This window comes from Tursiops truncatus, chromosome 5, assembly GCF_011762595.2.
Source record: "Tursiops truncatus isolate mTurTru1 chromosome 5, mTurTru1.mat.Y, whole genome shotgun sequence".
Lineage (NCBI taxonomy): Eukaryota > Metazoa > Chordata > Mammalia > Artiodactyla > Delphinidae > Tursiops > Tursiops truncatus.
Window position 1 is genome coordinate 92112884 of NC_047038.1, and position 26726 is coordinate 92139609.

Sequence of the window (26726 nt, forward strand, 5' to 3'; positions counted from 1 at the left end):
TCAAGATGGTTCTAAGGCAGAGTGTAGCCTTCTACCAACTTCTGCAAAGTAATAATTTGTTGCCTAATGTTTAAAGTTAGTAAACCTAAGATGTATTTCTACGCGTGAAACTAAGAGTGAATGGAAACTAGAATCCTGATTTATTAATATTTTGAAACTAGCATTTCCAATCAGTTCTACTTTAATATACTTTTTATTTATATATCCTAGATGATGAATTGTAATATTGCAAGTAAATATAAGTATTACTTAAAATATAAAACAATCACTCTCTGAACTTCTGACATACATAAAATCTAAAGACAGTTTAATACTTAGGGCTTTCAATTCTTTGGCTAAACCCTGCCATATCTATTGGGCAAAAATCTGCTTAACCAGATCTCATGATTCTCTATTCTGAAGGCCAAAAGGCTTTGGCTTAGAGACTTAGTGGAATATTTCAAAAGGCAAAAAAATCTGTTATTCCTCAGAACTGGCTTTCCCCAAGAGATCATTAGTGACCCACATGGTTCTCAGCTGCCTATTTCCGTCGCTCTTGCTTTATTCTTAAAGTTTTCCTCTGGTCTGTCTTCTTTTCAGCCTGAAAAACTTCCTTTAGCATTTCTTTTTTGAAAAGAAAGCAGCATTTGTCTGCTGGTGACAAATTCTTTTAGTTTTCTTCATCTAAGAATGTCTATATTCTGTTGTCATTTCTAAAGCATTTTTACTAGATATGGAATTCTGGGTTGACTATTCTTTTTCTTTTAGCAGTTTAAAAATGTCCCACTTCTTGCTTCCATGGTTTCTGATGAGAAACGCACAGCCGTTGAATATTTGTTCCTCCTATATGCAATGTGTTGCTTTTCTCTGGCTGCTCTCAAATTTTTTATCTTTGATTTTCAGCAGTTTGGTTATGATATGTATGGGCCTAACTTTCTTTGATTTATCCTGTTGGGGTTTACTAAGCTTCTTGATTTCTGTAAACTTACGTCTTTCACTAAATTCAGGATGTTTTTAGCCAGTATGTCTTCAAATACTTTTTTACGTGCTAATCTCTTTCTCTCCTTTTGGGACTCCAGTGACACAAATGTTAGACCTTTTGATATTGTCCTGCAAATTTCTGAAACTTTGCTCATTTTTTTTTAGGGCTTTTTTATTTTTGATTATTTATTTATTTTGGCTGCGTTGGGTCTTTGTTGTTGCACGCGGGCTTTCTCTAGTTGCGGCGAGCGGGGGCTACTCTTCATTGTGGTGCACGGGCTTCTCACTGCGGTGGCTCCTCTTGTTGCGGAGCACGGGCTCTAGGCACGCGGGCTTCAGTAGTTGTGGCTCGCAGGCCCTAGGGTGCGCAGTCTTCAGTAGTTGTGGCATGTGGGCTCTAGGGTGCTCGGGCTCAGTAGTTGTGGCGCACGGGCTTAGTTGCTCTGCAGCATGTGGGATCTTCCTAGACCAGGGCTCGAACCCGTGTCCCCTGCATTGGCAGGTGGATTCTTAACCACTGCGCCACCAGGTAAGTCCTGTTCATGTTTTTTAATGTTTTCTGTCAGTTCATTCAGATTGGATAATTTCTATTGATCTATCTTCAGTTTCACTGACTTTCCTGCCTCTATTCTGCCAGTGATTTTTTTTAAATTTTCAGATATTATAGTTTCCAGTTCTAAAATTTCCATTCATTTTTTTGTAGTGTCTGTCTGTTCATTTCAAGAGTGTTTACTTCCACCATGGAGCATAGCTACAAAAGCTATTTTAAAGGCTTTTATCGTCCCGTTTGGGTTATCTCAGGGTTAGCACCTGTTGGTTGTCTTCCCCTGAGAGCTGTTCACATTTTACTGGTTCTCTTCATGCTGGGTAATATTGTACCTGAACATTTTGAGTGTTATGGTGTAAGTCTTGGGTTCTGTGAAAATCCTCTGAAGAAGGTTGATTTTTTGTTTTGTTTTAGCAGGCAGCCTAGTTAGGTTCAGGCTACAAGTTCTGTCCCACCTCTGGCTGTTGGTTCCAGTGTCAATTCAGTTTTCAGAGCCTCTGCTGCCTTATATGTGACTGTCCTACACAGGCACCTTTCAGGGCTGAGCCTGGGACTTGGGTGAGTTGTTCTGTCACAGTTCAGTTCTCAAAGCCGTTGCCGTGCTTCTTTGGGTCTGTCCCACATACGTGCAGCTTGAGGGTGAGCCCGGACCTAAGGCAGTTCAGACACCGAATTAGGGGGTCTCCTTTTCCTGCTCTCTCCTGTCCAGTATTCCACCTGACCCGCCCCCACCCCACTCCCAGCTCCCAGCGGCCCCTTTACCTGGGCCTCTGGCTAGAAATAGGACAAGTTCTTGTGGTGTCACGGCAGCCTGCACGGCCGTGCCGTTCTGCATAGCTGGGACTATCCTCAGTAGAGAAAAATAGTGCGGATTCCCCTCACACTCTTCGGTCCATGGGGTCGTTGTCCCCGTTCCTCTGGACAGAAAGAAGGGTGTTCTCTTGGGGTGTTAAGTGCCTGTGCCACCACTGCACCGTGCACTCTGCAAGGAGAGTCACTTTGGGGGGCAGGGCTGGGAAAGGGGGGGGGAAGGAGAGAGGGAAGAGGAAGAAACAGGATTCCCCCACCTGCTTTACCTCACCGAAAGCAGCATTTTTGCTGCCACGCCCTCTGTGCAGTTCAGCATTGAGGCTATTTCCAGGGCAGAACCAGAACATGAAAGGGGGAGAAGCAGGAAACTCACCCCTGTTCTGGGTCGTACTTCAGGCGTGGCTCCCCTCCCCGGCGCACGGCCACAGCTAACGTTGCAGAGCCCTCTTCAGGGTCCAGGGGTGTTCGCTGTAGGAGGGAGGGGAGAGAGGCTGGCGTGGGCTCCCGCCATCTGGCCACCATCAGTCCCTCTCCCGGGGGTTTACCAGTGGGGAGGGAGATGCGGCGGATTTACATTTAGGGAAGCTGTGCACACAGCGAGACGGCGGGGGGGGGGGGGGGGGGGGGGGGGTAGTGGGGAGGGAGGTACAGCCGCCTGGGCCGGGAAGCGACGAGGCGGGCCTAAGGGAGCTGCGGTAGGAGCAGTGAGAAACAGATGGATTTAGGTTTTTTTTTAAAGGAAGCGAAAGAGACAGAATCCGGTAGCAGATTGGACACGGAGCATGGGAGAGAGGAAGGAGGAGGGCTGGCTCCCGAGTTCCTGGCCTCGGTGACTGTGGTACCAGACATAGGAAAAACAAGGAGGTCGTTCGGGGAGGGAGGAGGATGTTTTGTCGAATTTAAAGAAATTTAATAACGTTTCTTGTATGTCAGAGAGTCCTGTCGCCCAGAACCAAGAGACTGAACAACTCTCTGGTCACAAGCCTTCCCGAGAGGAAATGAGAACCACTCCTGACAGAGAATGTGCTAGAGAATATCTGAAGTGGCAGTCAGGCCCCCGCAACCTTTCTGCTTTGATGGGTCCCACAACGTGGGATGCAGGTTTTCTCAGGACAGAAACTGCCCCTGACTTCTCTAGGGGGTGAAATGCAGCTAAAGAAAACAGTCACATGCTGCTGCCTGGGTCCTCACACTCAATGTCTTTATCTAGTCCCAGTTTTTACCAGCGGAGCCTGAACTCCACTCTGGCCCCAAACCCTAGCCACGCGGCTAAGGGTCCTGAATTACTCTGTTGAGATCAAGACAGGCCATCAGTCGAGAGAGGCCAGCTGTGTGTGTAGTGATGTTACTGGCAACCCTGTGAGCACAAGTCCTCCCAGAAGACAAAGCAGTGTTGGGGGGGGGGCGGGTTGGGTATGTTCCCCTGGGGCATCTACCCAAATGACTGGTGTGCGTTCTTCCAGGTGTTGCCTCATCTTAATAACAACTTGGATGTGTATAATACTTTTGTAATTTCCAGAGTGCTCGCACACGCTTTATCTTAGCTGAGCCTCACAACACTCCTCTGAGCCATTTTAATGTAGCGATCAGAAGCCTGAACCCTGCAGCCGGAGGACCTGGATTTAAAGCCCGGTGCTGCCGCTTTCTAGCTGCCTGGGCTTGGGCAAGTGACAGAACCTCCATCCGCTTCCCTTTCCTCATCCGCAAAAGGGGGATAGTAACGGTACCCGTCTCATCGGGTTGTTGTGAGCAGTAAGTGAACAGGAAAACACCTAAATAGTGCCTGGCACAGACAGAGAGCGCTGTAACTAAACATTATTACTAGTTTTAGGCAGGCATTAGGATGCCCTTGCAGTGGATGAGAAAACAGACACAAAAGGTCAGGGGACTGGCCTGACGGTGAGCTTTCTGTCAGCTGGGTCTCCTGACTCCTGGTCCAGTGTTCGTTGGAGCTGGTGCTGGAGCAGGGAGGAGGTGGGACAGGACCCAGCAAGATTTCTGCATGCAGATGGTGGGGTGCGAGGGAGGATCTGTTAAGCCATGTTTACAGAGAGAACCCTTATAAGTAGCAGCTCACGTAGGGTGAGTTAACAGTTTCTGCCAGATAAGAAGTGGATACATGGCAATGATTTTGCAAATTAATTAGCTCCTGAGAGACTAATAAGTTAGTTATTTTTTTAAATCGAAACACCTCTTCTCTCTCCCCATTGAATTCTATGGGTGTAAGTTGGTACTTTTTCGTGTTTTTTTTTTTTTAAGAGATCTGCCTGACATAGAAATGGCTGTTTAACACAGCGAACTTTCCCTTGCTGCCTTCAGTTACTCACATCCCTCTTAACTACATTTTAAAATCCAAATCTCCATATTTTAAGGGCTTGGTAAATGTGAAAAATTCAAATACCATCCAAACGTACAAGCTTTGAGCCAGGAGGGACTGGTGTGACTGCTCAGTAATACTGGTATTAGCAGATACGCCGAGCCGTGATGTATGACGTTTACAGCCCAGCCAACAAGCTTTCGGAAGTCAGAATGCCGCGAAATGTATATTGGTCCTTCCCACAGAAACCTCCCTGTATCACCCCTAGACATTTTCACCTTATTCTGTCCTTTCCTTGTCCCCTGAAGCCCAGAGTACACATCAGCTCCTGTACAGACAGGCTTCTGGTTCTTCTGCCACTGTTGATGTCTTTGAAAACCAAAACAGAGCAGGTGCCAGGCGCTGACCCCACGGTCCTGGGAGCGCACAAGGCCCACTGCACCTGCACACCTCGTATCAAGGGGGTAACAGCCAGCGCATGCTGAGGAAAGAGACAGCAAGCATCCAAACTAAAAGCAGCTCCTCATTTCTGAAAAAGATGGCAGAGTAGAAGGATGAGCTCACCTCCTCTCACGGAAACACCAGAATCACAACCAACTGCTGAACAACCATCGGCGAAGAAGCCTGGCACCTACAAAAAAAGATACTTTACGTTCAAAGACAAGAAGCCACAACAACATGGTAGGAGGGGTGCTTTCGCGACATAATCAAATCCTATACCCACTGTGTGGGGGACCCACAAACTGGAAAATAATTATATCGCAGAGGTTCTCCCGTAAGAGTGAGAGTCCTGAGCCCCACGTCAGGCTCCCCGGCCTGAGGGCCTGGTATCGGGAGGAGGAACCCCCAGAGCATTTGGCTTTGAAAGCCAGCAGGGCTCGTGTGCAGGAGCTCCACAAGACTGGGGGAAACAGAGACTCCCCACTTGGAGGGTGCACATAAGGTTTCACGTACACTGGGACACAAAACAAAGCAGTCACTCCACAGGAGCCTGGGCTGGATCTACCTACGAATCTTAGAGGGTCTCCTGGGCGGCAGGGGTCAGCTGTGGCTCACTGCGGGCAGCAAGGACACTGGTGGCAGCGGTCCAAGAGAATAATGATCGGCCTGAGCTCTCTGGGAGGTCGCCATTTTGGCATCAAGACCTGGTGCTACCGAACAGTCTACAGCCTCCAGTGCTGGAACACCTCAGGCCAAACAAGCAGCAGGAAAGGAACACAGCCCCATCCACCAGCAGCTAGGCGGCCCAAATGTGTAGTGAGCTCACAGCCACCCCTAAACGCCCCTTGACATGGCCCTGACCCAGCTCCCCCCACCAGTGGGCAGGCACCAGTCCCTCCCGCCAGCAAGCCTGCACAAGCCCCAGGACCAACCTCATCCACCAGACAGCAGACACCAGAAGCAAGAGGAGTTATGATCCTGCAGCCAGTGGGAAGGAGACCACAGATAACAGAAAATTAGACAAAATGAGATGGCAGAGAACTATGTTCCAGACAAGGGAACAAGATAAAAAAAAAACCCACAGGAACAACTAAATGAAGTGGAGATAGGCAACCTGCCTGAAAAAGAATTCAGAGTAATGATATCAAAGATGATTCAAAATTTCAGAAAAAGAGGAGGCACAGATCAAGATGAGACAAGAGATGTTTAACAAAGAGCTAGAAGATTTAAAGAACAAAGAAACAGAGACGAACAATACAATAACTGGAATGAAGAATACACCAAATGGAATCAATAGCAGAATAATTGAGGCAGAAGAATGAATAAGTGTGCTGAAAAACAGAATGGTGGAAATCACTGCGGCTGAAGAGAATAAAGAAAAAATGAAAAGAAATGAGGACAGCCTCAGAGACGTCTGGGACAACATTAAACAAACCAACATTTGCATTATTTGGGTCCCAGAAGGAGAAGGGAGAAAGGGCCTGAGAAAATATTTGAAGAGATGATAGCTGAAAACTTCCCTGACATGAGAAAGGAAGCACTTAAGTCCAGGAAGAGCAGAGAGTCCCATAGAAGATAAATGCAAAGAAGAACATGCTCAGACACATATTAATCAAACTGACAAAAAAAGACAAAGGAAAAAATACTAAAAGCAACAAATAACATACAGGGGAATCCCCATAACATTATCTGCTGATCTTTCAGCAGAAACTGCAGGCCAGAAGGGAGTGGCATGATATATTTAAGGTGATGAAAGGGAAGAACCTACAACCCAAAATACTCTACCCAGCAAGGCTCTCATCCAGATTTGACGGAGAAATCAAAAGCTTTACAGACAAGCAAAAGCTAAGAGAATTCAGTACCACCAAACCAGCTTTACAACAAATCCTAAAGGAACTTCTCTAGGCACTAAAGAAAAGGCCACAACTAGAACCAAGAAAATTATGAATGGGAAAGCTCACGGTATGTAAAGGCAAACATAAAGGTAGGAAATCATCCACACACAAATATGATATCAAAACCAGCAATCGTGAGGAGAGTACAAATGCAGGATATCGGAAATGCATTTCAAATTAAAAGACCAGCAACTTAAAACAGTCTTGCACATATATAGACTGCCACATCAAAACCTCATGGGAACCACAAACCAAAAATCTACAGTAGATAAACACACAGAAAAGAAAAGCAATCCAAACACAACACTAAAGATAGATATCAAATCACAAGAGAACAAAAGAGGAAGGGAAGAAAAAAGATCTTCAAAAACAAATCCAAAACAATTAACAAAATGGCAATAAGAACATACATGTTGATAATTACCTTAAATGTAAATGGATTCAATGCTCCAACCAAAAGACATAGACTGGAACGAAATAATGCCATTTGCAGCAACATAGATGGACCTAGAGATTATCATACTAAGTGAAGTAAGTCAGAGAGACAAATATCATGATATCACTCATATGTAGAATCTAATTTTTAAAAAATGAAACAAATGAACTTATTTACAGAACAGAAACAGACTGACAGATATTGAAAACAAACTTATGGTGACCAAAGGGGAAAAGTGGGGGGAAGGGATAAATCAGGAACTTAGGATTAAACATATACACAGTACTATATATAAAATAGATAAGCAACAAGGACCTACTGGTATAGCACTGGGAAATCTACTCAATATTCTGTGATAAACTATATGAGAAAAGAATCTAAAAAAGAATGAATATATGTATAACTGAAATACTTTGCCGTATACCTGAAACTAACACACCACTGTAAATCCACTATACTCCAATAAAATTAAAACGAAAAACCAAAAAAACCCAACAGGGTCTCCAGAGGAAAGACTGAATGGGCTAGACTCTGAACCTGATGGCTGTTCAGCTGTGTCAAATTCTTGGACCCGTCCTTACCCATCAAACCCTGCTCGCTTGGTGGCTGCCCTTCCAGCACTGCTGACCCATAACCTTTAATTAAAGCCAGAACTTGGACATTTCAAGGATATTATGAACCCCTAGATTGAAGGAGCCTGAGAAAATTAGTGCACCGAGTTCAGTGGAAACTCAGAGGAAGAGTTCTCCCCCCTCTTCACCACTCACCCCATGTGAGGACAGACTTACCTTTACTGGTTTAAGGTCATTTGCAAATTAAAAATCATCACATCTATTTCTTAAAATGCTAGCTACTGAGAGCCATAATGAGGATTTTTAGAATGGAGTTCCTTCCAGAAATGACACAATATTAGTTTCAAAAGAAGTCATATTTCTAGGAATAACGGAAAACATGAAGCCGTTGCTTTCTTTTCTTTCTACTCTTTGGTTTTTTTAATTCCTTTTGTAGAAAGTATACTACTCAAGATGTGAGGTTGAAATGGATCTCGAAACGTTGGAATAAGCAGAAGGCCTTTTCCTGAGGTTGAAGTGATAAGAATGTTGTTGCTTAGTTAACTAGCTCTTGGATTTGGCATAACCTGTTTTCTATAAGAAAGTACCCTCTGGTAACATTCAGAGTGGCAAGCCTAGGAAATGCAAGCTACGAGGCTTAAAATCTCCTGGGCTGACTTCACGTAGATGTCAGTCTGTCTCATCGTCTATCTGAAAGACAGGAATGGTGACATTTGACTTGTGGAACCCTGTCCAGCAGGGATATTGGGAGATGTAACAGCAAGTACTATTTATTTTCCCTCCTTCTCTCCATTCCAGTATCCCTGTCATTCTCTTCATAGGAACAGAGAGCACAGTGCAAGATCGTCACCCCCGCTGGGCATTTTCCTGGAGGTATCTAGCAGGTTATTTTGCAGGCAAATACCACAGCTGCCAGCCAGAATTGTTGTTTAGAAAATGATGAGTTTTCCAGGGGAATATAAGGAAAATTAAACAATATTCTCTACCACCTGCATTTTTCTGAGCTCAGACTCTTCAGTTAAGGAATAATATATACTGTACATTTTTTTCCCACTATTAAAATTGTCTTTTGTATCCACTTTGTCTTAACTGCTTGTAGAAAGCCAAAGATTATAACCCATAATGAGTCGGTGCAGCAGATGGGAATGTTTTAAGCCCCCTTCAGTCTCTGGGATTAGGCGAGTTGAGAAGACAGTAAGATGTCACCATTAAGGCCAGAACTTGAACATTTCAAGGACATTGGGAACCTTGCTTAGTTGAAGTACCTCTGGTAGTCCAGCTCCAAGGTGGGGGCAGATGGTGGAGAAATAAATATTTTCCTTATCATTGTGATTATTGTATTCTCTGGTGCACATGTTGAAGAAACAGTACACAAAGCTGTCAGTACCCTTCAGTTTGGTTATTCAAAAATATTTCTTTTTCCCTTTTTTTCTTCCTTCCTTTAAAATGAAGATTTACTCTAACGTAGAAATTGTGACCCTTTGTTTTCTTCCAGCTGAATTCACACAGCTTGGGTTTATGTACACACATACATATAAATTTTGAGCTGGAACCTTGTTAGTGGTAAAGAAGTAGGTTTTAATCAAAAAAAGATGATGTTCTTTTTCCATATGGCTGCCTCAGGCGAAGAGAAAAATGACTAAAGAGCCATGGAGTCTAATTTCTTTTGCAACAAAGTAAGAGTAGATGCTTCATACAAATGAAGTCAGAGTTGAAGCCACTAAGACCTTTGCTTCGTTCCTTCAGTTAAGCACACTGGGTATTTGTGTAATCCTGTTTCACAGTATGGAGGTTTGTAAGTAAGGTGGCAGATTACATAGCCCTGCTCACTGGAGACAGTGGGTGCAGGACAGAACAAGGGACTGAATTCTGAAGAAAGGTCTCATGAATATTTACAATGGTTGTACAAGGGTGGCCCCAAAGTCAGGCTGCCTGAGTTCACGGCAGCCCCACCCACCAGCGTAGGTGTCTTAGCCTCACTTCCCCTCCCTAAGTCGAAGTTTCCTCGGCCAGCGCACTATGCAGCTGAAGTAGTATCTACTACGAGACAGCTGGGAAGACCAGGTGAGGTAATCCACGGACTTCCTCGCAGTGTTCGGCTCGTGGTATTTCCTCCACGAATGGTATCTGTGACTAATACTCAGCTCTGTGATCTTAGGCAATTCCCTAATTCCTTTGACTCTTGTCTGCTCCACTTGCTAAACAAGAATATTTACCCTGCCTGCCTACGGTATTGTTGTGAGCATCAAATGAGAACACGTATTGAAAAGACTTTTAAAAGTGAGTAGTTAACAAACCAGTTGGGAAGAGAGCGCTGTACACAGCACGACACAACTGGAAAACATTCCGAGGCAATGTGTAATCACGCATTGGCCTGTGAGGACTGAACAGGTTCAGAGAAGGCAGTTGTAGACATTCAGGGAAAGGAAGGAAGACTGTGGCCTTATGTTGGGGGCGGTCCACGCAGAGTGGAGGGGGGCCTCCAGCTGAGCCTCGAAGACGAGACAGGAAGGATGCAGCTGGGAGAAGTGGATCCTGCCCTCACTTACCAGTCAGCTGGCTAAGTTTTGCTATGCGTCTCCCCTCTCGTTCCAGGCCGAGTTGATTGGAAGCCTCACCCACAAGCTTGAGACCCTCCAGGAAGCCAAGGGGAGCCTGCTGATGGACATCAAGCTCAATAACGCCCTGGGGGAAGAGGTAGAGGCCTGGATCAGTGAGCTCTGCAAGCCCAATGAGATCGACAAGTACAAGATGTTCATCGGGGACTTGGACAAGGTGGTGAACCTGCTGCTCTCCCTCTCGGGACGCCTGGCCCGCGTGGAGAACGTCCTCAGCGGCCTTGGTGAAGACGCCAGTAACGAGGAAAGGGTAGGCCGCCTAACAATTCCGCTCAACACTTTACCTGCCCGAGCCCATGTACCCAGAGAAGCATGATTAGACAGGAGCCTTTCTAGAGACGGTCACCATCTCTCCGGGGCAGGGAGAGACCCCAACGTACAGGGAACAGAGGAGAAGGATCTTGCACGCCAAGATGTCGTGCTGACCCCTCAGCCTCAGGGATACTTAGGAAAGTTAAAAATGTGGGTGCCAGAGTTTCTTTCCTTCCTTTTTATCCCAGAAAAAGGAAAGGTAAAAGCATGATGGGGGTTGACATTGAAAAAAGGGAGAGGGACGACACAACTGTTCGGGATGAGGACAGGGCTCCCGGGAATCTGCAGGCGAGGGGCCACGGGCACTTGGTGAAGATGCACCCGCTGTGTCCGTGGCAGCCCTTACCAGAATAACTGGTAGTGACAGCGGTGGCGATCCCAGATAGAATCTAAGTCCTCCCTCTGGGTCAGACGCTGTGGGCTTAGACACACTGTAGGTGCAGTCTCATAGAATCCTCACGACAGGCCAGTAGGCAGCAGCGCCAGGACAGGAGGAGTCCTGCTGCAGCCCCCAAGCGTTATTCACCTCACTGAACTTAATTCCAGAGCTACAGAGCATTCTTCCTGTGCTCCTCTGTACAGCAAATATTTACTGAGTATCCGGTGCATGCCACTTTATGATCTAGGCGCTTAGGATACTCTGAACAAAGCAGTCAGATCCCCACCCTCGTGGAACAAACTTACCAAGGGAGGTCAGGTGATCAACGTAGTTATTTTTCATATATGTGCCGAGGTGATGAGCACTGCAGCCGTCAAGTGGTTCCTTTGCTTTCTGGCTCCTTCTAGCTACAGCTCTCTCTTTCAGTGCTGTCGGGGATTTCCCAATTATTTCTCCGAATGTACTGCATTAAAAGGAAAGATGTCTCTTGTCAGATAGATTTTTAAAGGACTGAAAGAAGTCTAGGCGGTAAGCATTTAGGAATGTGACTCAGCACCCAGGAACTTTCTGCAGCCCCTTTCCCGGCGAGTGCCCTCCTCGTGTAAATGTTCTGGGCCTTCACTTCCTCACCTACAAACTGTCTGACTGTGTTTGCCTCAAAAGTGTTGTCCTTTCCACCTTCCTTTCATCCAGAAAGCAGCTAACAAGAACCTGTCAGATGCCAGGTGCCCCGCGTGCTAGGGCTGAACGCTGCCTAAAAACAGGCCCGCCTTCAAGGAACTCAGCAGTTAGTGAGGAAAACCAACGTAACCAGTGTAGAAGCGGCAATTGTATTTAGTATGCTGCAGCACAGCGATAAACTCAGAGCCGTGAGAGCACCTCTCATGCGGTGTGGTGTGGTCAGGAAGGACTTCACACAAGTGCCGCTTGAATGGAGTCTACGGGACTTTCTTAATTCCAGGTGGGCTGAGAGGGAAAGGGCTTTACCATTTAGGAGGAATGTCATGGACAAAGTCCAGACAGACCATGGCGTGTTTAAGAATTGGCTTACATGTGGTTGGTACGTCTAGAGCAGAGTGCTTCCTTGATTTACTTGTTTTTAAGGGAGACCAACAAGGGATAATGAAGCCACTGTCCCCCCAGGGCTAGCATCAGTGGGGAAGCCATCACTACCTCTGGACCTGGAGCAGCACGAGGAAGGGGCCCTTATCAGAGCTCTAGCTGTAGCTGACCTGCGGCACCGAGGCCTGGGTGAAAAGTTGTAGCCACCACCCCCTGGCAAGGAGGGAGCCAGGGATAAAGGCAATTTTTTCTCCCTCCCAGCTTCCAGCCTCCTGCCCATGACTGCCACTGGCCAAAACCAGCAGCCAGCAGGGTGCAGCTTCCCTAGACATAGAGCAGGGCAGAGGAGGGTGGATCTGAAGGGGTAAACAGTATCCAGTGCAGAAAATAATCACAAAGACCTAAGGGTCGTACTTTAGACTTTAGCCTGTAGGCCTGGAGAGCCATGAACTAATTTCGTGACATAATCAGCCTGGGGAGGGGTGAGAATGATGTTACAGTTGGGAGGCTTATTGTAATGGTCTAGCAAGATGGGTTTAGGCTGTTAATTTGGGCCATTGTCATGGAGATAGAGAATAGGGAGTGACTTAGAGAATGAGTTTGAATTAGCAGGGCGTGTTAGATGAGGGGAAGGATAGAACAGAAGGTAATTCCAAGTCTCCTGTTCGGTCGCTTGGGTGGATGCCACAGGTATCTGAGATAAGCAATACTGGAGCAGTTCTTACGGGAAGATAAGTTGAATCCAATTCTGGAACCACTCAGCACTTAAATGCACGTACACGCTCTCAAGTACATATAAGTGCTTGCTCACCTGCAAGATACATCTGTATTAGTTGTTATGATTATTAGTCTTTGTTAAATAAAAGTGTAAATAGGAATAAGGAAAGGAAGAATAAATGGTTCAGTAAATGCCAGATTCAGGATTATAGTTACCAATGAGGGGAGGAGGGGCATCGGGAGAACTATATATAACGCTTCAACTGAATATTTTGTTTTTAAACTGAAGCAAATATGAAACATGTTCAAGCTAAGATTTGGCACTGTTGATGATGGGCACACAGATCTTATACCATTCTCTGTACAATACTGATGTTTAAAATATTTCATAATTTTTTAAAGGTGAGGAAGAGGTTCTCACTTTTTAACTTACTTCCCTACAGTATTTTGAAGCATGTCTTCATTGCAAATTCAGTCCCTAAGGGTTTCTTTTTTAGGTGTGTTTTTCTGATTAGGAGAAGGAAGCCTATGAAAATGGAGATATTTGTAAGATTAACCTATTAACTTTGCACTTTTCCTCTAGGCGTTATTAGGTAAGATATGACAGGCCAGTTCAAGGGGAGTTTAGGGCAGAGACACATGAGCCTTTCATAACCCTACCTAAGCTAATATGTGTTGAGATATATATCTAAATATTCTTATTTCTTGATTAATTTCCACTTTAAAGTTTCTCATTCACTTTAGCCTGAAGAGTCTGGTTAAATGTAAAATTTTAAAAAATTTTAATGACATTATATGTCAGCGTGTTGAGTAAAAGGCCACATTACAGACTTCTATAAGGTCTGAAGATAATACGCTGTCTTCCCATTGGGTCTGTATGAGAAACTCTCAGAATGTGAAATTGCCATCATTGCCAAATAGAATTTCTCTCATGTTAGATTCAGAGGCCGGAAAAATGGAAACTGATTTTTTCGGAGATGGTAAATATGATGTTCCCATTGTTGATTATGGATTGGGGCAGAGGTTCTCAAACTTTAACTGCAAAGAATCGCCCGAAAGGCTCCTTCAACCACAGACCCCTAAGCCCCACACCTCCAGAACTTTTGATTCAGTAGGTGGAAGGGGGCCTGAAATTTTGCATTTCTAACAAATCCCCGGGAGATGCTGCTGGTACCCACTTTGAGAACCACTATAAAATGGAAATACTTGTAAACACTCAAGGTACCTTGATGACTGGCTTTTTTTCCCTTCAGTTGTTTAACTGTGGTAAACTACATGTAAGATTTGCCATCGTAACCATTTTTAGCTGTACAGTTCAGTAGTATTAACTATATTAACATTGTTGTGTAACAGATCTCCAGAACTTTCTCATCTTGCGAAACTGAAACTCTATACCCACTGAAACAGCAACTCCCCCTCCTTTCTCCCCTCCCCCAGAGCCTAGCAACCACCATTCTGCTTCGTGTCTCTATGACTGTAGACTATTCTAAGGACCTCATATAAATGGAATCCTGATTGTTCTTCTAAGTCTAGAAGCCTTAAAGTAAAGCCAGTACCCCAGCCAATTTTAACATAATCTCTCAAATTAAAGCTGCCACATGACTATAAGTTAGAGAACCATATATCTGCAACATAAGGGTAATGAACTGATTTTCAAATGACTGAGTCTCCTTACTTCAGATCGACAATCAAAATAGAAACTTAGACACTGCACCGTCCTGAAAAAGGTCTCTCTGCGGGCAGTTCGGTTCTTTTCCCCGTTCTGCTGGCCCTTTGCTGATCTGCTTGTTTCGCCCTGGCAGAGCTCTCTCAATGAGAAGAGGAAGGTCCTGGCTGCGCAGCATGAGGACGCCCGGGAGCTCAAGGAGAATGTGGACCGGAGGCAGCGCGTGGTGCTGGACATCCTGGCCCATTACCTTTCCAAGGAGCAACTCCAGGATTACCAGCATTTTGTGAAAATGAAGTCGACACTCCTCATCGAGCAGCGGGAGCTGGACGACAAGATCAAGCTGGGCCAGGAGCAGGTCAAGTGTCTGCTGGAGAGCCTTCCCTCGGATTTCGTGCCCAAGGCAGGGGCCCTGGCTCTGCCCCCAGGCCTCGCCGGTGACGTGACTGCCGTGGGAGGGTGGACTGTCAGTATTTTTCCAACAGTAACCTCTCCACTTTAACCTCTTCTCCAGGACCCAACGAAAAGCCCACCCCTTCTCTCAACACTATTTAATCTGAAAAACGTTTCAATACAAGCCAGCCTTTAAACTCTATGGGTTATGGGGGTTTTTCTGGATAAAAGAAAAAATTCCATCCAGGAAAAAGCCTGTCTTTTCCTTCTCACCCTTCATGATTGATCTTGAGAGCTTGAATGCTGCTGGGAACTTACCCCTTTCTGTTGTCACTTCGTGGTAGAAAGAAAATTAATGAAACTGTGCGAACTGATCGGAGGGTGTCTGTTTAGTTTTCCACAGGCTTGAGGCAACATGGATAAGTGCGTGTCACCCTCAGGAACGTACCCACAGTGGCCTTCCCTGCTTGTGGGCAGTGTATCCTGACGACAGGTACGCGTACTTAAGGGTCTGCAACATAAAGCCTTAAAGAGAAACACACACAGGAGAAAACTGTCAAACCTTGAACGTTGTTATTTATATTTTTAAAAATGAAAAAGATCATTGTTTGTGTGCTAACCACTTACTTGATTCTGTTTTGTGGTGGACGTAGACGGTTACATTTGAGCTTTGTATTTTGTGAGAACCTTAATGAAACGAAGAATTCCAAAGACAGTCACATTGAGTGTGGAGACTTTTTTCTTAAACTCTCAACAGTGAGTAGATCTTCAGTGCTTGTCTTAAGCTGAGTATGGGGGAGCCCCGGCTGCCACTGCTGCCAGTCTTCATCACTGTGCTCCCACAGCAGTCGGGAGCTCACACGCCTTCCCAGGAAGAAGGCTTTATGCAGCATGGCGAGCGTATCCTTTCCTAGTGCTTCCTATCATTATCACTGGGGTGGAGAGAAAGCTAAATTTTACTAACAAGGACAACTCTCCAACCTGTTGGTAAGGAGGCCGGAACCCAAGTCAATTCAAAACTGAATTCATGCTGTCCTCCTATACGAGATTTGAGCTAAATACAACTTCTTTGGTGAGATATTTTAGCAGGCCGTTTTAATGATGCTTTTCAAAAAAGTTTCTTTTCCTAAAATGTCAAAACTTATCAACTACATTTTCACTGAAAACTCCCTCCTTAACCTCTGAAGACTGATTTTGCACTATTCTGCTTCAATAATAACATCTGAGAGGGTACTCGAGAGCCCAAGATGTAAATATTATTAAAATATAGAGAGTGGAAGATGGAAGGAGATGATGGGCCAGCGACCAGGCTATGTTGTCAGCTGCCGGAGATGGCAACAACCCAATACTTTAAGCAGGTGGTGAATCCCAGGCTGTGCTTTAGTTCTGTTGTTGTTTTTACATGTGTTGAATCCTCGGGGGTTGGGGGGGGGGGTGGCCAACTGTGCTATTTGGGCTACAAGTACTATAGCAGCCAGTCCTAGAGAACTGGGAGAGTAAAGTTCTTAGGAGGGTATCAAATGCTCGTTTTTCTTAGTACATTTTAATTAATGAAAATTTTCTGGTTAAGAACTTCAAAAACGTAGTTTTGACCCCCAATACAGATGTATTTTGATGAACTTAGAATCACTAGGCCACCCACAGATTTCTCCTGAGCCGTCAACAAAAGCCATTGCTTCATTCTCTGGAGGTTTTACACCGTCAGACTGCATTATAAGACGGCACCTTGGTTTCCCAGGAATGTTTTCAAAAGCTTATCTCTTACATCTAGAGGTTCCATCTCCCAGGGAATCGGTAGAACCAGGGACAGCATTCAATAGCCACACTGCACGGTCATTTTGAAGTAAAGAAAAACAGTACCTCCAACTGACGTTTCATCAGACTTAGGCCAACACAGGAGCCTGAGATCAACTCCAATCGGTGTGTCTTGCTGATACTGAGTGGTTTCCCTGAGGTCAGAGCAGGTTGAAGCTAGCCAGCAAATGTCTGCAGCAGTTCTTAGTGAAGTTCCTCAGGGGATTCTGGGGCTCCCCATTCCCAACACTCTTCTAAATTATCCTTAAGGATCTGACTGGGAACGTTGTACACATTCAGTCCTTTTCATCACTTTTCTAATTTATACATGGCAAAGTAAGTGACCCCCCAGAGAAGAGCAGGTGATATACTGCGAGGCACCACAAGCACCTGAAAGCTATGATGCTCTGAGGATAGTTACCCCTTCTTTTGCTCCATTGAAATGTTGTTCTGTTATGTGAGATGAGTGAGGTACCGAGTAGGACTGTGAAATCTAATTCTCAGGCGGATGTGATATTTATCACAGGGCTTTTGACCTCTGTGCTCTGATGAGAAGAAATCACTAACCTAATTTTCATCGTTAACTTTAACTAGATAATAAGCCTATTCTTGATCCCTTTCCTATTTTGCATTCTTTCTCTACTATTAAAAAAAATTATTAAAAAAATCTTCCGTAGTAGAAGCCACCTTTTCCCTCCGAATGGCATTCTCAGCCAAAATCATGGGCACAGCGACCAGGAGCAAGTTGTTGGTCAGGATTGCAGGACACGCATTACGTCACCAGGAATGTCCGTTCAGTCAATAATCGTCCCTGTGGATATGATCCTTTCAGAGATACCACGTCCTGTGAGAAGTCAGGTGGGAGTGGGGTGGCCTTGCTGACACTCAAGAATCCTTCAAAGTTCCAAGAAAGGACAATGTCCTACGGAGGCTTCCCACTTCCTGGGCCCCTGGAGAAGTGCCTGGGCTTGTTGCTACATGTTGTCTGACTCAGCCTTTTCTCATGCTGCTTTGCATCTTGTGGTGGCTGCTGGACCCCAGAGAATGCAGGGAGGGTCCACAGTCAACGCGTCTTGAGTTTCTCCCAGAGGCACTGTCGAAACCAAACATTTTTTTCCTTTGCTCCAGGGGATCATTTTATGATGATGAAAACCATCAACTGGTTTTCAGACTTGAAGATTAGCAAGTTTGGGTCAGCTCCCAAGAGTCTGTTGAAATGAGGAGTGAGGGCTTAACTGAGGTTCTTTGGGGCATATAAAGCAGAAACCAGGGACTTCCCTGGCGGTCCAGTGGTTAAGACTCCGCGCTTCCACTGCAGGGGGCACGCCTTCGATCCCTGGTCAGGGAACTAAGATCCGACATGCTGCAGGGCATGGCAAAAAAAAAAAAAAAAAAAAAAGATATTAAAGCAGAAACCAGCCTGGGAAATCCCAGTTTTCCTATTACTCCGTTGTTAATATCTGATCCAAAGTCACTTCTGAGTTTGATAGATCACAGTCATTCCTAATATGAGTTCTACCGCGAAGTTTGTTTTTTATTCAAGCATCTTTTATTAAAATATTGGGCTTTTTTTCTGGATAACTTGAAAAATGTTGGCTTTTTATTCTTATATGATTCCAAATTTCTCTCTTTAGTTTAATTTTCTATGATATTACTGGCTTTATTCTGTTACGTTGGAATTATTTTTCCTTTCTTAGAATAAAATGAGTTTTATTCACCTTACTGCTGGGAGGAAAAGGAAGAACTTGAGTGAGAAATAACTTCTCCATCTCCAGCAAGACGTGGCCAGGTGAATGTGAAGGGGCCTTTCTACACAGAAATAGATTATTGGGGCCAAGGTATTCACTGCTGCCTGAACTCTCTGGGACGAAGCATGGAATAAAATGATAAAGGCCATTGTGGTATCAGGGACACATGAACAGTGTTCTAGTTTATTCTTATTTCTAAGTGAAACCTTTTCTTAAGGGAGCTCATTCAGACACTAACTCAATCATGGTTTCTCAAAGTACAGTCAAGGTAGCATCTGCATCAGAGTAACGGGTACTTGTTATCAAAAGGCCAGTTGCTGGGACACAAACAAGTAGGCTGGGAATCTGCATCTTAACAAGTTCCCCAGTTTATTCTGATGTACTCTAACATCCAAGAGCCTCTTACCCCTGTCGTTTGTACAGTTTTTATTGTTAGGATCACAGTTAGACTGGCATGAATGTATATCATAATAATCCCAGAAATTCAAAGCCCTGTCACATTTACTCTCATTAACTACCTTTTTATGAGTTAATACTGTCCCCACGATTAAATCATCCCCAAGGTTGTGATATGGGTTCCCCCCCAGCCCCCGCTCACTCTCTCCTAGATCTGTTTTAAATTTAAACAAACTAAGTACTTATTCAGGCTAAGTGCACTAATTATTTCTCCCCCAAAGGAATCAGCTTATCAAACAATGTCAGTAATCTGAAGTGCTGCCGTGATACCTGTCCTCACCTGAAATCACGACTGACCTTTGCAGTGGGGACCGTACTCAGATTTCTGTGGCTTCATCACTAGTCTCGTGCTACCTACGGGTTAGAATTTCTCTTGGCTTGGATCTGACAGTCTAGGTAATGAAACAAAAATGTGTTCCTTTCCTTTGAGAAGTGAAAGGAGCCACCAACTGATTTTAAAAGCCTAAAATCAAAATTAGGCAGGAAAAAAGTTGTGGAGAAAGAAACTGGTTCCCTTAGTCCCGCCTCATTCTATAAATTCCTCTCAAATCTTCTGTAAGTGGAAAAGCAGCCGCATTTCTTGCTAAGACATCAGTATTGCTATCGCTTTACACAGTGGAAGTTTAGTATGAGAAATTATTGTATTCTGATAAACAAGTATCTATAGAATATAAGGAAATTCTGTTTGATACCCTTGAGCTAAGGAAGAGTACCCAAGAAAAGATAAACTTGGAAAGGGCCGCCCTCACAAAGGCTGGGGTTCAGAGCTTTTTGGAGAACTCAGTCCACTGACAGCAGAGAATTTTGTTCTTTGCCCAGGCCAGAAGCCGGTCTGCAGTCCCTGGGCAAGCAGGAGGCAACCCAGAGCATAGACGTGCACAGGTAGTGGAGGCCTGCAGAGGGGCTGGCCGCTCAGTGAAAACCCTCTGAGTCAGGTTATCTGCTAGGGGCCTGAGGGAAGAGGGTATTGGCAGAATGCCTTTGGGGCACGAATGCAAGCAGGAATCCTTCAAGGTGTGTCGTTTCAAGTCCACAGAGCTGGGAGAAGGTTATCCCTGCTGAGGCTGCAAGGTCACTGAGGTGACCCATGGTTGGGGCAGAACTCCCTCAGATATCCTCACACCACGCCACTCCTGCACCAGGCAGCAGCGCAAACAGCAGGGTAGTCCTTTCCTTCCTTCCTGCCCTCCAGCGCCCTCTACTGAGAAAGCTTAACGTCATGCTCACTGCGAAGGAGATTCAAGTGTCCACTGTCACAGAGCATATACTGAAGGGTGAATGTGGAGCTAAGAGGCAATAAATTGGTAACTGGCACAGATTTATTCTTCTAGATCATTACCCTAGCATTATCTTCTGGTATCATATAGAATTTTGTAGTTGTTGATTCTGTAAGAACTTTCTCTGATAATAAAGAAAAAACATATCAAATGGACAATTTCTATCTCTTGAAAGAGGTGTCAAAAGGAAAGCAGTTTCTCATTTGTTTTCTTTAAATGTGCTTCACACACTCATATTCCTCAAAGTACCTAAAGCAATAGATTTAGAATGAGGCCTATTTAAGAGCACGTATAAGTTCTGTACCTGTCGATCTCTGTCTGGCTCTGCCTCTGTACACCTCTGTGAGTCTGTCTCTTGATGTGTCTCCACACGCATACCTTTCTGTCTCTGTGTGTTTTTGTCTACCTCACTCTAGGGCTGTCATCTTTCTGTTCTGTTCTTTCATTTCCCAAATAATTCCAGTTGTATTTTTTCTTTTTTTTGGGGGGGGTAGGGGTGATTTAGAAAGGATAATGGGAATAAATAAAGAGCTAGAAGGGAAGATGACCTGAGTGTAAAGTGAAGAATGCTCTTTTTCCAATTTAGGGAAATGTTTTCACCTCCTTCAAGCTCATTCAAAAAAGAGAGAGACAGGTAAAGGAAGACTTTGCAAACTTGGCAATGTGTATAAATATGTATAAGAGTGAATGAGAGCTATTTCCCTTCTCTAATTAGAACAGAGTATAGGAATTGGCTTTATTTTTCAGTAATAGGAATTGAGGGGATAAGGAACAACTCAACAAAGAGGACTCATAGGCACTGGACTGAGAACTTAAGAACACTAATCTTCCTTCCTGACAATTAAAAGAAAAAAAAATAGAATATAGATCTACCTGGTATGAAATGATTTGGAAGCAGATTTGTCAAAAGGCAGGAAGATAGTCTGACATCCCTTTCAGGGCTAGGGTTCTGTGCAGGTAGGTGGGCAGAAAGTGAATTGCAGCTTAGGATATAAACAGACATTTTTCCAAAACTTTTTACTCAGAAAGTTTAATAATGAGTTTAATAATAAACTCAGTTTAAGAACACATCACTAGATGTGTTTTGATATTATTATTTAATACTCTGAGGAAACTTCCCCCAAATCAAGGAGTAATTACTTTAATCCATGTTTGAAACCCTGAATAGACATGTATTCTTTACAGTGAGAATGCAAATCCTTTTCCTCCTCCATTTTTTCCTGACCTTTTCTACAAATCTTACCAAAAACTTCTTGGTTTTGAACAATACATTTTGAAGGTGATATGACAAGGCTGACGAACAAATTGTAATAAGGCCTTCTTGCAAATGTCAGTTAAAAGCTAACGAAGGAATAATGTGCTTAGGAATAAGTAACTAAGGAAATAATTTCAAGTTGTGGTTAAATAATGTGCCTCCACAGGTAGATAAGAGAAAAGCATCTTTGGGAAGTACAGCAGGAAATGTGCATGGTTATCATTACTCTGGGAACTTCAATATGTGCACTGGCATGGCTAATTGAGAAGGTATATCATAGGCCTGCTAACAAAAGTAGAACCACAGCTCTTCAGGTCGAATGGATCAGGAATCAGTGGGAGGTGGCCAACAAAAGGACTTCTGTCCATCATGCACAAACACAAATATACGTAATACATGAATACAAATCAGCAATAAAAAGACAACCCAATTTGAAAAGCTTGGCAAAAGAATCAATGAGACATTTCACAAAGGAAGATCTATGAATGGCCAATAAGCACATAGAAAGGCAATGGGCATCTTAAATTTCTCAGAGAAACAGAAATTTAAACCACAATGAGGTTCTGTTACCCACTCACTAGAATGACTAAACTCAAGTGTTGGTGACTATGCGGGGCCAGTGGAGTTCCTACGCATTCTGCTAAACGAGTAACCCACTTCAGAGAACTGTTTGGTAGTTCTTTACAAAACAAAAAATATATATTTACCCTATGATCTAGCACTTCCACTTTTAGGTAGTTACTCTAAAGAAATTAAAATATGTCTCCACAAAAAAGACTTGTACAAGATGTTTATAGCAGCTTGGATCACAATAGTCAAAAAAACTGAAAACAACTCAAATCTCCATCAACAGGTAAACATAACCAAACTGCAGTACGTTAGTACAATGGAATACTATCAATGCATTTTTTAAAAAAAGAATAAACTATTGATACATGTAACCACATGGATGAAAAACACTGTTAAGCAAAAGAAATTACACACAAAAGAAGTATATATTGTATGATTCCATTCATATCAAGTTCTAGAACAGGCAAAGCTAACCTGTGTTGTTAGAAATGATAAAGTGGTTGCCTGGGGATCCAGGGGAGCTGACTGATTCAAACTGAACAAAAGAGAACTTTCTAGGATGACAGATATATTCTATATCTTGCTTTGAGTTGTGGTTACACAGGTGTATGAAATCATCAAAATTCATCCAACTTAACATTTAAGATCTGTGCATAATACTGATTGTTAATTATACCTCAGTTTAAAAAACAGTGAGGAGGAAAAGTGAGAAACTAGGGCAAATTAGATATTTGATACTGACTAAACAGGTAACTGGTTCTTATCCTTCATACAATTATTGGAGATCATGATGATAGAAACTCCCGGGGATCTTTTTATCATGGTTAGGGTGTAGCCCAAGTTGCTGTAACAACTAGATTTTTTAAAAAACAGAGTCCAGTTCAAAATGGCAACATAGGAGGCTCCTGAATTCACCTCTATCCACTGAATCTACAGCTACACATAGAACAATTCCCTCTGAAAAAAAAAAAAAAATCCAGAAACTAGCCAAGCAACTCCTATACATTGGATGAACAGGAAGAAAACAGGCTGGAGAGGCTGAAACACAATCTCACCAAACCCCACCCTGGGTGTAGTTGACAACAACTGGGGGAGGAAGTCATAACTCCCAGCTTCTCCCTGAGGAGTAAAGGGTTTGGATTACACATCTGGTGCCCCAACTTTTAAGACTTCCACCTGAGAGATGGCCCCTCAAAACATCTACCTCTGAAAGCCAACAGGGCTTCTGTCCCTAAGACTCAGAAGGCTATAGTGAACCAAGAAACAGTTCTTAAGGGACTTGCGCAGACTCAATGTAGCTGTCCTCACCAGGGCACCGTGCAGAGGCAGCAGACAGAAGAGCCCAGTCTTTCTGTGAAAGAGGCCTATTTGCAGATCTTAAAAGCTGTGGCCTGAGGGTCAGGCTTCTAATTTACCACATATGGGCGGCGGGGTGGGGGTGGGGGGGTGCTACTGCAATCCTGTCCAGAGACCAGGGAGGCCAGTGGGTACTAGTTTCATGCTCTCCCTCTGCCCTGCCCCACGTTGCCCGTATCTCCGTAAAAAGGATCTTGTACACACACCTGGCATCCTGGCTTTCATGGCTGCTGCCCAGAGGACACATCCTATGATAGCCTGGCTCTGGTGGCCAGCAGGGCTTCTGTTCAACGGTTCAACAGGATGGTAGCAAACAGAAACAGTTCTTAACAGCTATTACCCCAGGGCTCAGTGCAGAGGAAAGAGACAGAAATGTCTGTCTCCTAGTCTTCCCCTGAAAGAGGTACTTCTGCATACTTTAAAAGCTACTGCCTGAGGGTCTGGCTCCAGTCAGCCTGCATCTAGGTGCTGACTGAGATCCTCCCTTTGGGTCACTGATGGGGCTTGGCACACCGTCAACTACTGGTGGCTACTAAGCACAAAGAAAGAAGCTTGAACAATCACAAACATTTGAGAGACAACCAAGAACCAGGGCACAGTTGAATGATAAACAAGGCCAACCCTTTAAAACTGGGAGAGGAGGCTGTTTTTTCTATCGCACAGAAACCAACACAGTCGAAGAAAATTAAGAAAGGGAAGAACATGTTTTAAACAAAAGATAAAACTCCAGAAAAAGACCTTCATGAGGTGGAGATAAATGATTTACTTGATAAAGAGTTTAAAATAATGGCCATAAAGATGCTCACCAAGGTCAAGAGAACAATGTGTGAACAAAGTGAGAATTTGTAAAAGGAGAGAGATATACAAGAAAATATCAAACAGAAATCACATAGCTAAGGATGACATGATACGATATATAGAAAACCCTAAAAACTCCACACAAAAACTACTAGAACTGATAAATGATTTCAGCAAGGTAGCAGGATACAAAATTAACGTACAGAAATCAGTTGCATTTCTTAATGCTAACAATGAAATAGCAGAAAGGGAACATAAAAAAAATACCTTTTAGGGCTTCCCTGGTGGCACAGTGGTTGAGAGTCCGCCTGCCGATGCAGGGGACACGGGTTCGTGCCCTGGTCCGGGAAGATCCCACATGCCGCGGAGCAGCTGGGCCCGTGAGCCATGGCCACTGAGGCTGCGCGTCCGGAGCCTGTGTTCCGCAACGGTAGAGGCCGCAACAGTGAGAGGCCCGCGTACCGCAAAAAAAAAAAATACCTTTTAAAATCACACCAAAAAAATAAAGGGGAATAAACCTGACCAAGGAGGTGAAAGACTTACATGCTGAGAACCATAAAACATTAATAAAGGAAATTAAATATGATTCAAAGAAATGGAAAGATATCCCATGCTCTTACATCGGAAGAATTAATATTGTTAAAATGGCAATACTACCCAAAGCAATCTACAGATTTAATGCGATCCCTATCAAATTACCCATGACATTTTTTCACAGAACTAGAACAAATAATCCTGAAACTTACACGGAACCACAAAAGACCTGGAATTGCCAAAGTTATCCTAAGGAAAAAACACAAAGCAGGACTTTGTGCCAGACTTTAGACAATACTACAAAGCTACAGTAATCAAAACAGTGTGGTATTGGCACAAAAACAGACATACACATCAATGGAACAGAATAGAGAGCCCAGAAATAAACCCACACACCTATGGTCAATTAATCTTCAACAAAGGAGACAAGAATGTAAAATGGGAAAAAGTGTCTTCAGCAAGTGGTGCTGGGAAAGTTGGACAACTGAATATAAATCAATGAAGTTAGAACACACCCTCACACCATGCACAAAAACTAAACTGAAAATGGCTTAAAGACAAATATAAGACAAGACACCATAAAACTCCTAGAAGAGATCATAGGCAGAACATTCTCTGACGTAAACTGCACCAATGTTTTCTTAAGTCAGTCTCCCAAGACAATAGAAATAAAAACAAAAATAAACAAATGGGACCTAATCAAACTTACAAGTTTTTGCACAGAAAAGGAAACCATAAAGACAACCTATGGGAGAAAATATTTGCAAATGATGTGACTGACAAGGGCTTAATTTCCAAACTATACAAAGAGCTCAGACAACTTGACAACAAAAAAACAAACAACCCAATCAAAAATTGTGCAGAAGACCTAAATAGACACTTCTCCAAAGAAGACATATGGATGGCCAAGAGGCATATGAAAAGATGTTCAACATCACTAATTATTAGAGAAATGCAAATCAATACAATGAGGTACCACTTCACACCAGTCAGAATGGCTATCATCAAAAAATCCACAAACAGGGCTTCCCTGGTGGCGCAGTTGTTGAGAGTCCACCTGCCAATGCAGGGGACACAGGTTCGTGCCCCGGTCTGGGAAGATCCCACATGCCATGAAGCGGCTGGGCCCGTGAGCCATGGCCACTGAGCCTGCGCGTCCGGAGCCTGTGCTCTGCAACACGAGAGGCCACAACAGTGAGAGGCCCACACACAGGAAAAAAAAAAAAAAAAAAAAAAAAAAATTCCACAAACTATAAATGCTAGAGAGGATATGGAGAGAAGGGAACCCTCATACACTGTTGGGAATGTAAATTGGTGCAGCCATTATGGAGACCAGTATAGAGGTTCCTTAAGAAACTAAAAATAGAGCTACCATATGATCCTGAAATCCCATTCCTGGGTATATACCCAGAGAAAAACATGGTCCGAAAGGATACATGCACCCCAATGTTCATTGCAGCGCTATTTACAATAGCCAAGACATGGAAGCAACCTAAATGCCCATCGACAGAAGAATGGATAAAGAAGATGTGGTACATATATACGATGGAATATTACTCAGCCATTAAAAAGAATGAAATACTGCCATTTGCAGCAACATGGATGGACCTAGAGATTGTCATACTGAGTGATGTTAGTCAGACAAAGAGTATCATGATATCGCCTATATGCGGAATCTGAAAAAAGTGATACAAATGAACTTATTTACAAAACAGAAACAGACTCACAGACTTAGAGAATGAACTTATGGTTACCAGGGAGGAAGAGTGGGGGGTTGGGATAGTTAGGGAGTTTGGGATTGACATGTACACAC

At 43.8% G+C, this 26726-nt stretch overlaps 1 protein-coding gene and 1 long non-coding RNA gene across 31 annotated transcripts in view; one reads left to right on the plus strand and one right to left on the minus strand.

Moving 5' to 3' along the window:
• Positions 1 to 15844, plus strand: part of SHROOM3 (shroom family member 3) — a 322222-nt gene extending 306378 nt beyond the window's left edge. For all 8 annotated transcript variants that reach the window (XM_073805368.1, XM_073805369.1, XM_019932753.3 and 5 more), the window contains 2 exons: positions 10574 to 10846; positions 14869 to 15844. In XM_073805368.1, coding sequence (XP_073661469.1) covers positions 10574 to 10846; positions 14869 to 15234 — 639 coding nt within the window. In that variant the 3' untranslated portion in view covers positions 15235 to 15844. The remainder of the gene's footprint in view (positions 1 to 10573; positions 10847 to 14868) is intronic.
• On the minus strand, positions 175 to 25494 carry LOC141278800 (uncharacterized). Of its 23 annotated transcripts, none has more exons than XR_012332064.1 (8): positions 24647 to 25492; positions 14983 to 18282; positions 11593 to 11750; positions 5199 to 10663; positions 4913 to 5003; positions 2691 to 4315; positions 2270 to 2424; positions 175 to 2158 (listed from the first exon to the last, which is right to left on the minus strand). It is a non-coding gene; the product is annotated as an uncharacterized lncRNA (long non-coding RNA). The 23 variants fall into 23 exon arrangements; XR_012332055.1 differs by having other exon boundaries at positions 2691 to 4347; XR_012332054.1 differs by having other exon boundaries at positions 2691 to 5003; positions 5199 to 5265; positions 7395 to 10663; positions 24647 to 25487.
• Positions 25495 to 26726: the final 1232 nt, after the last annotated feature.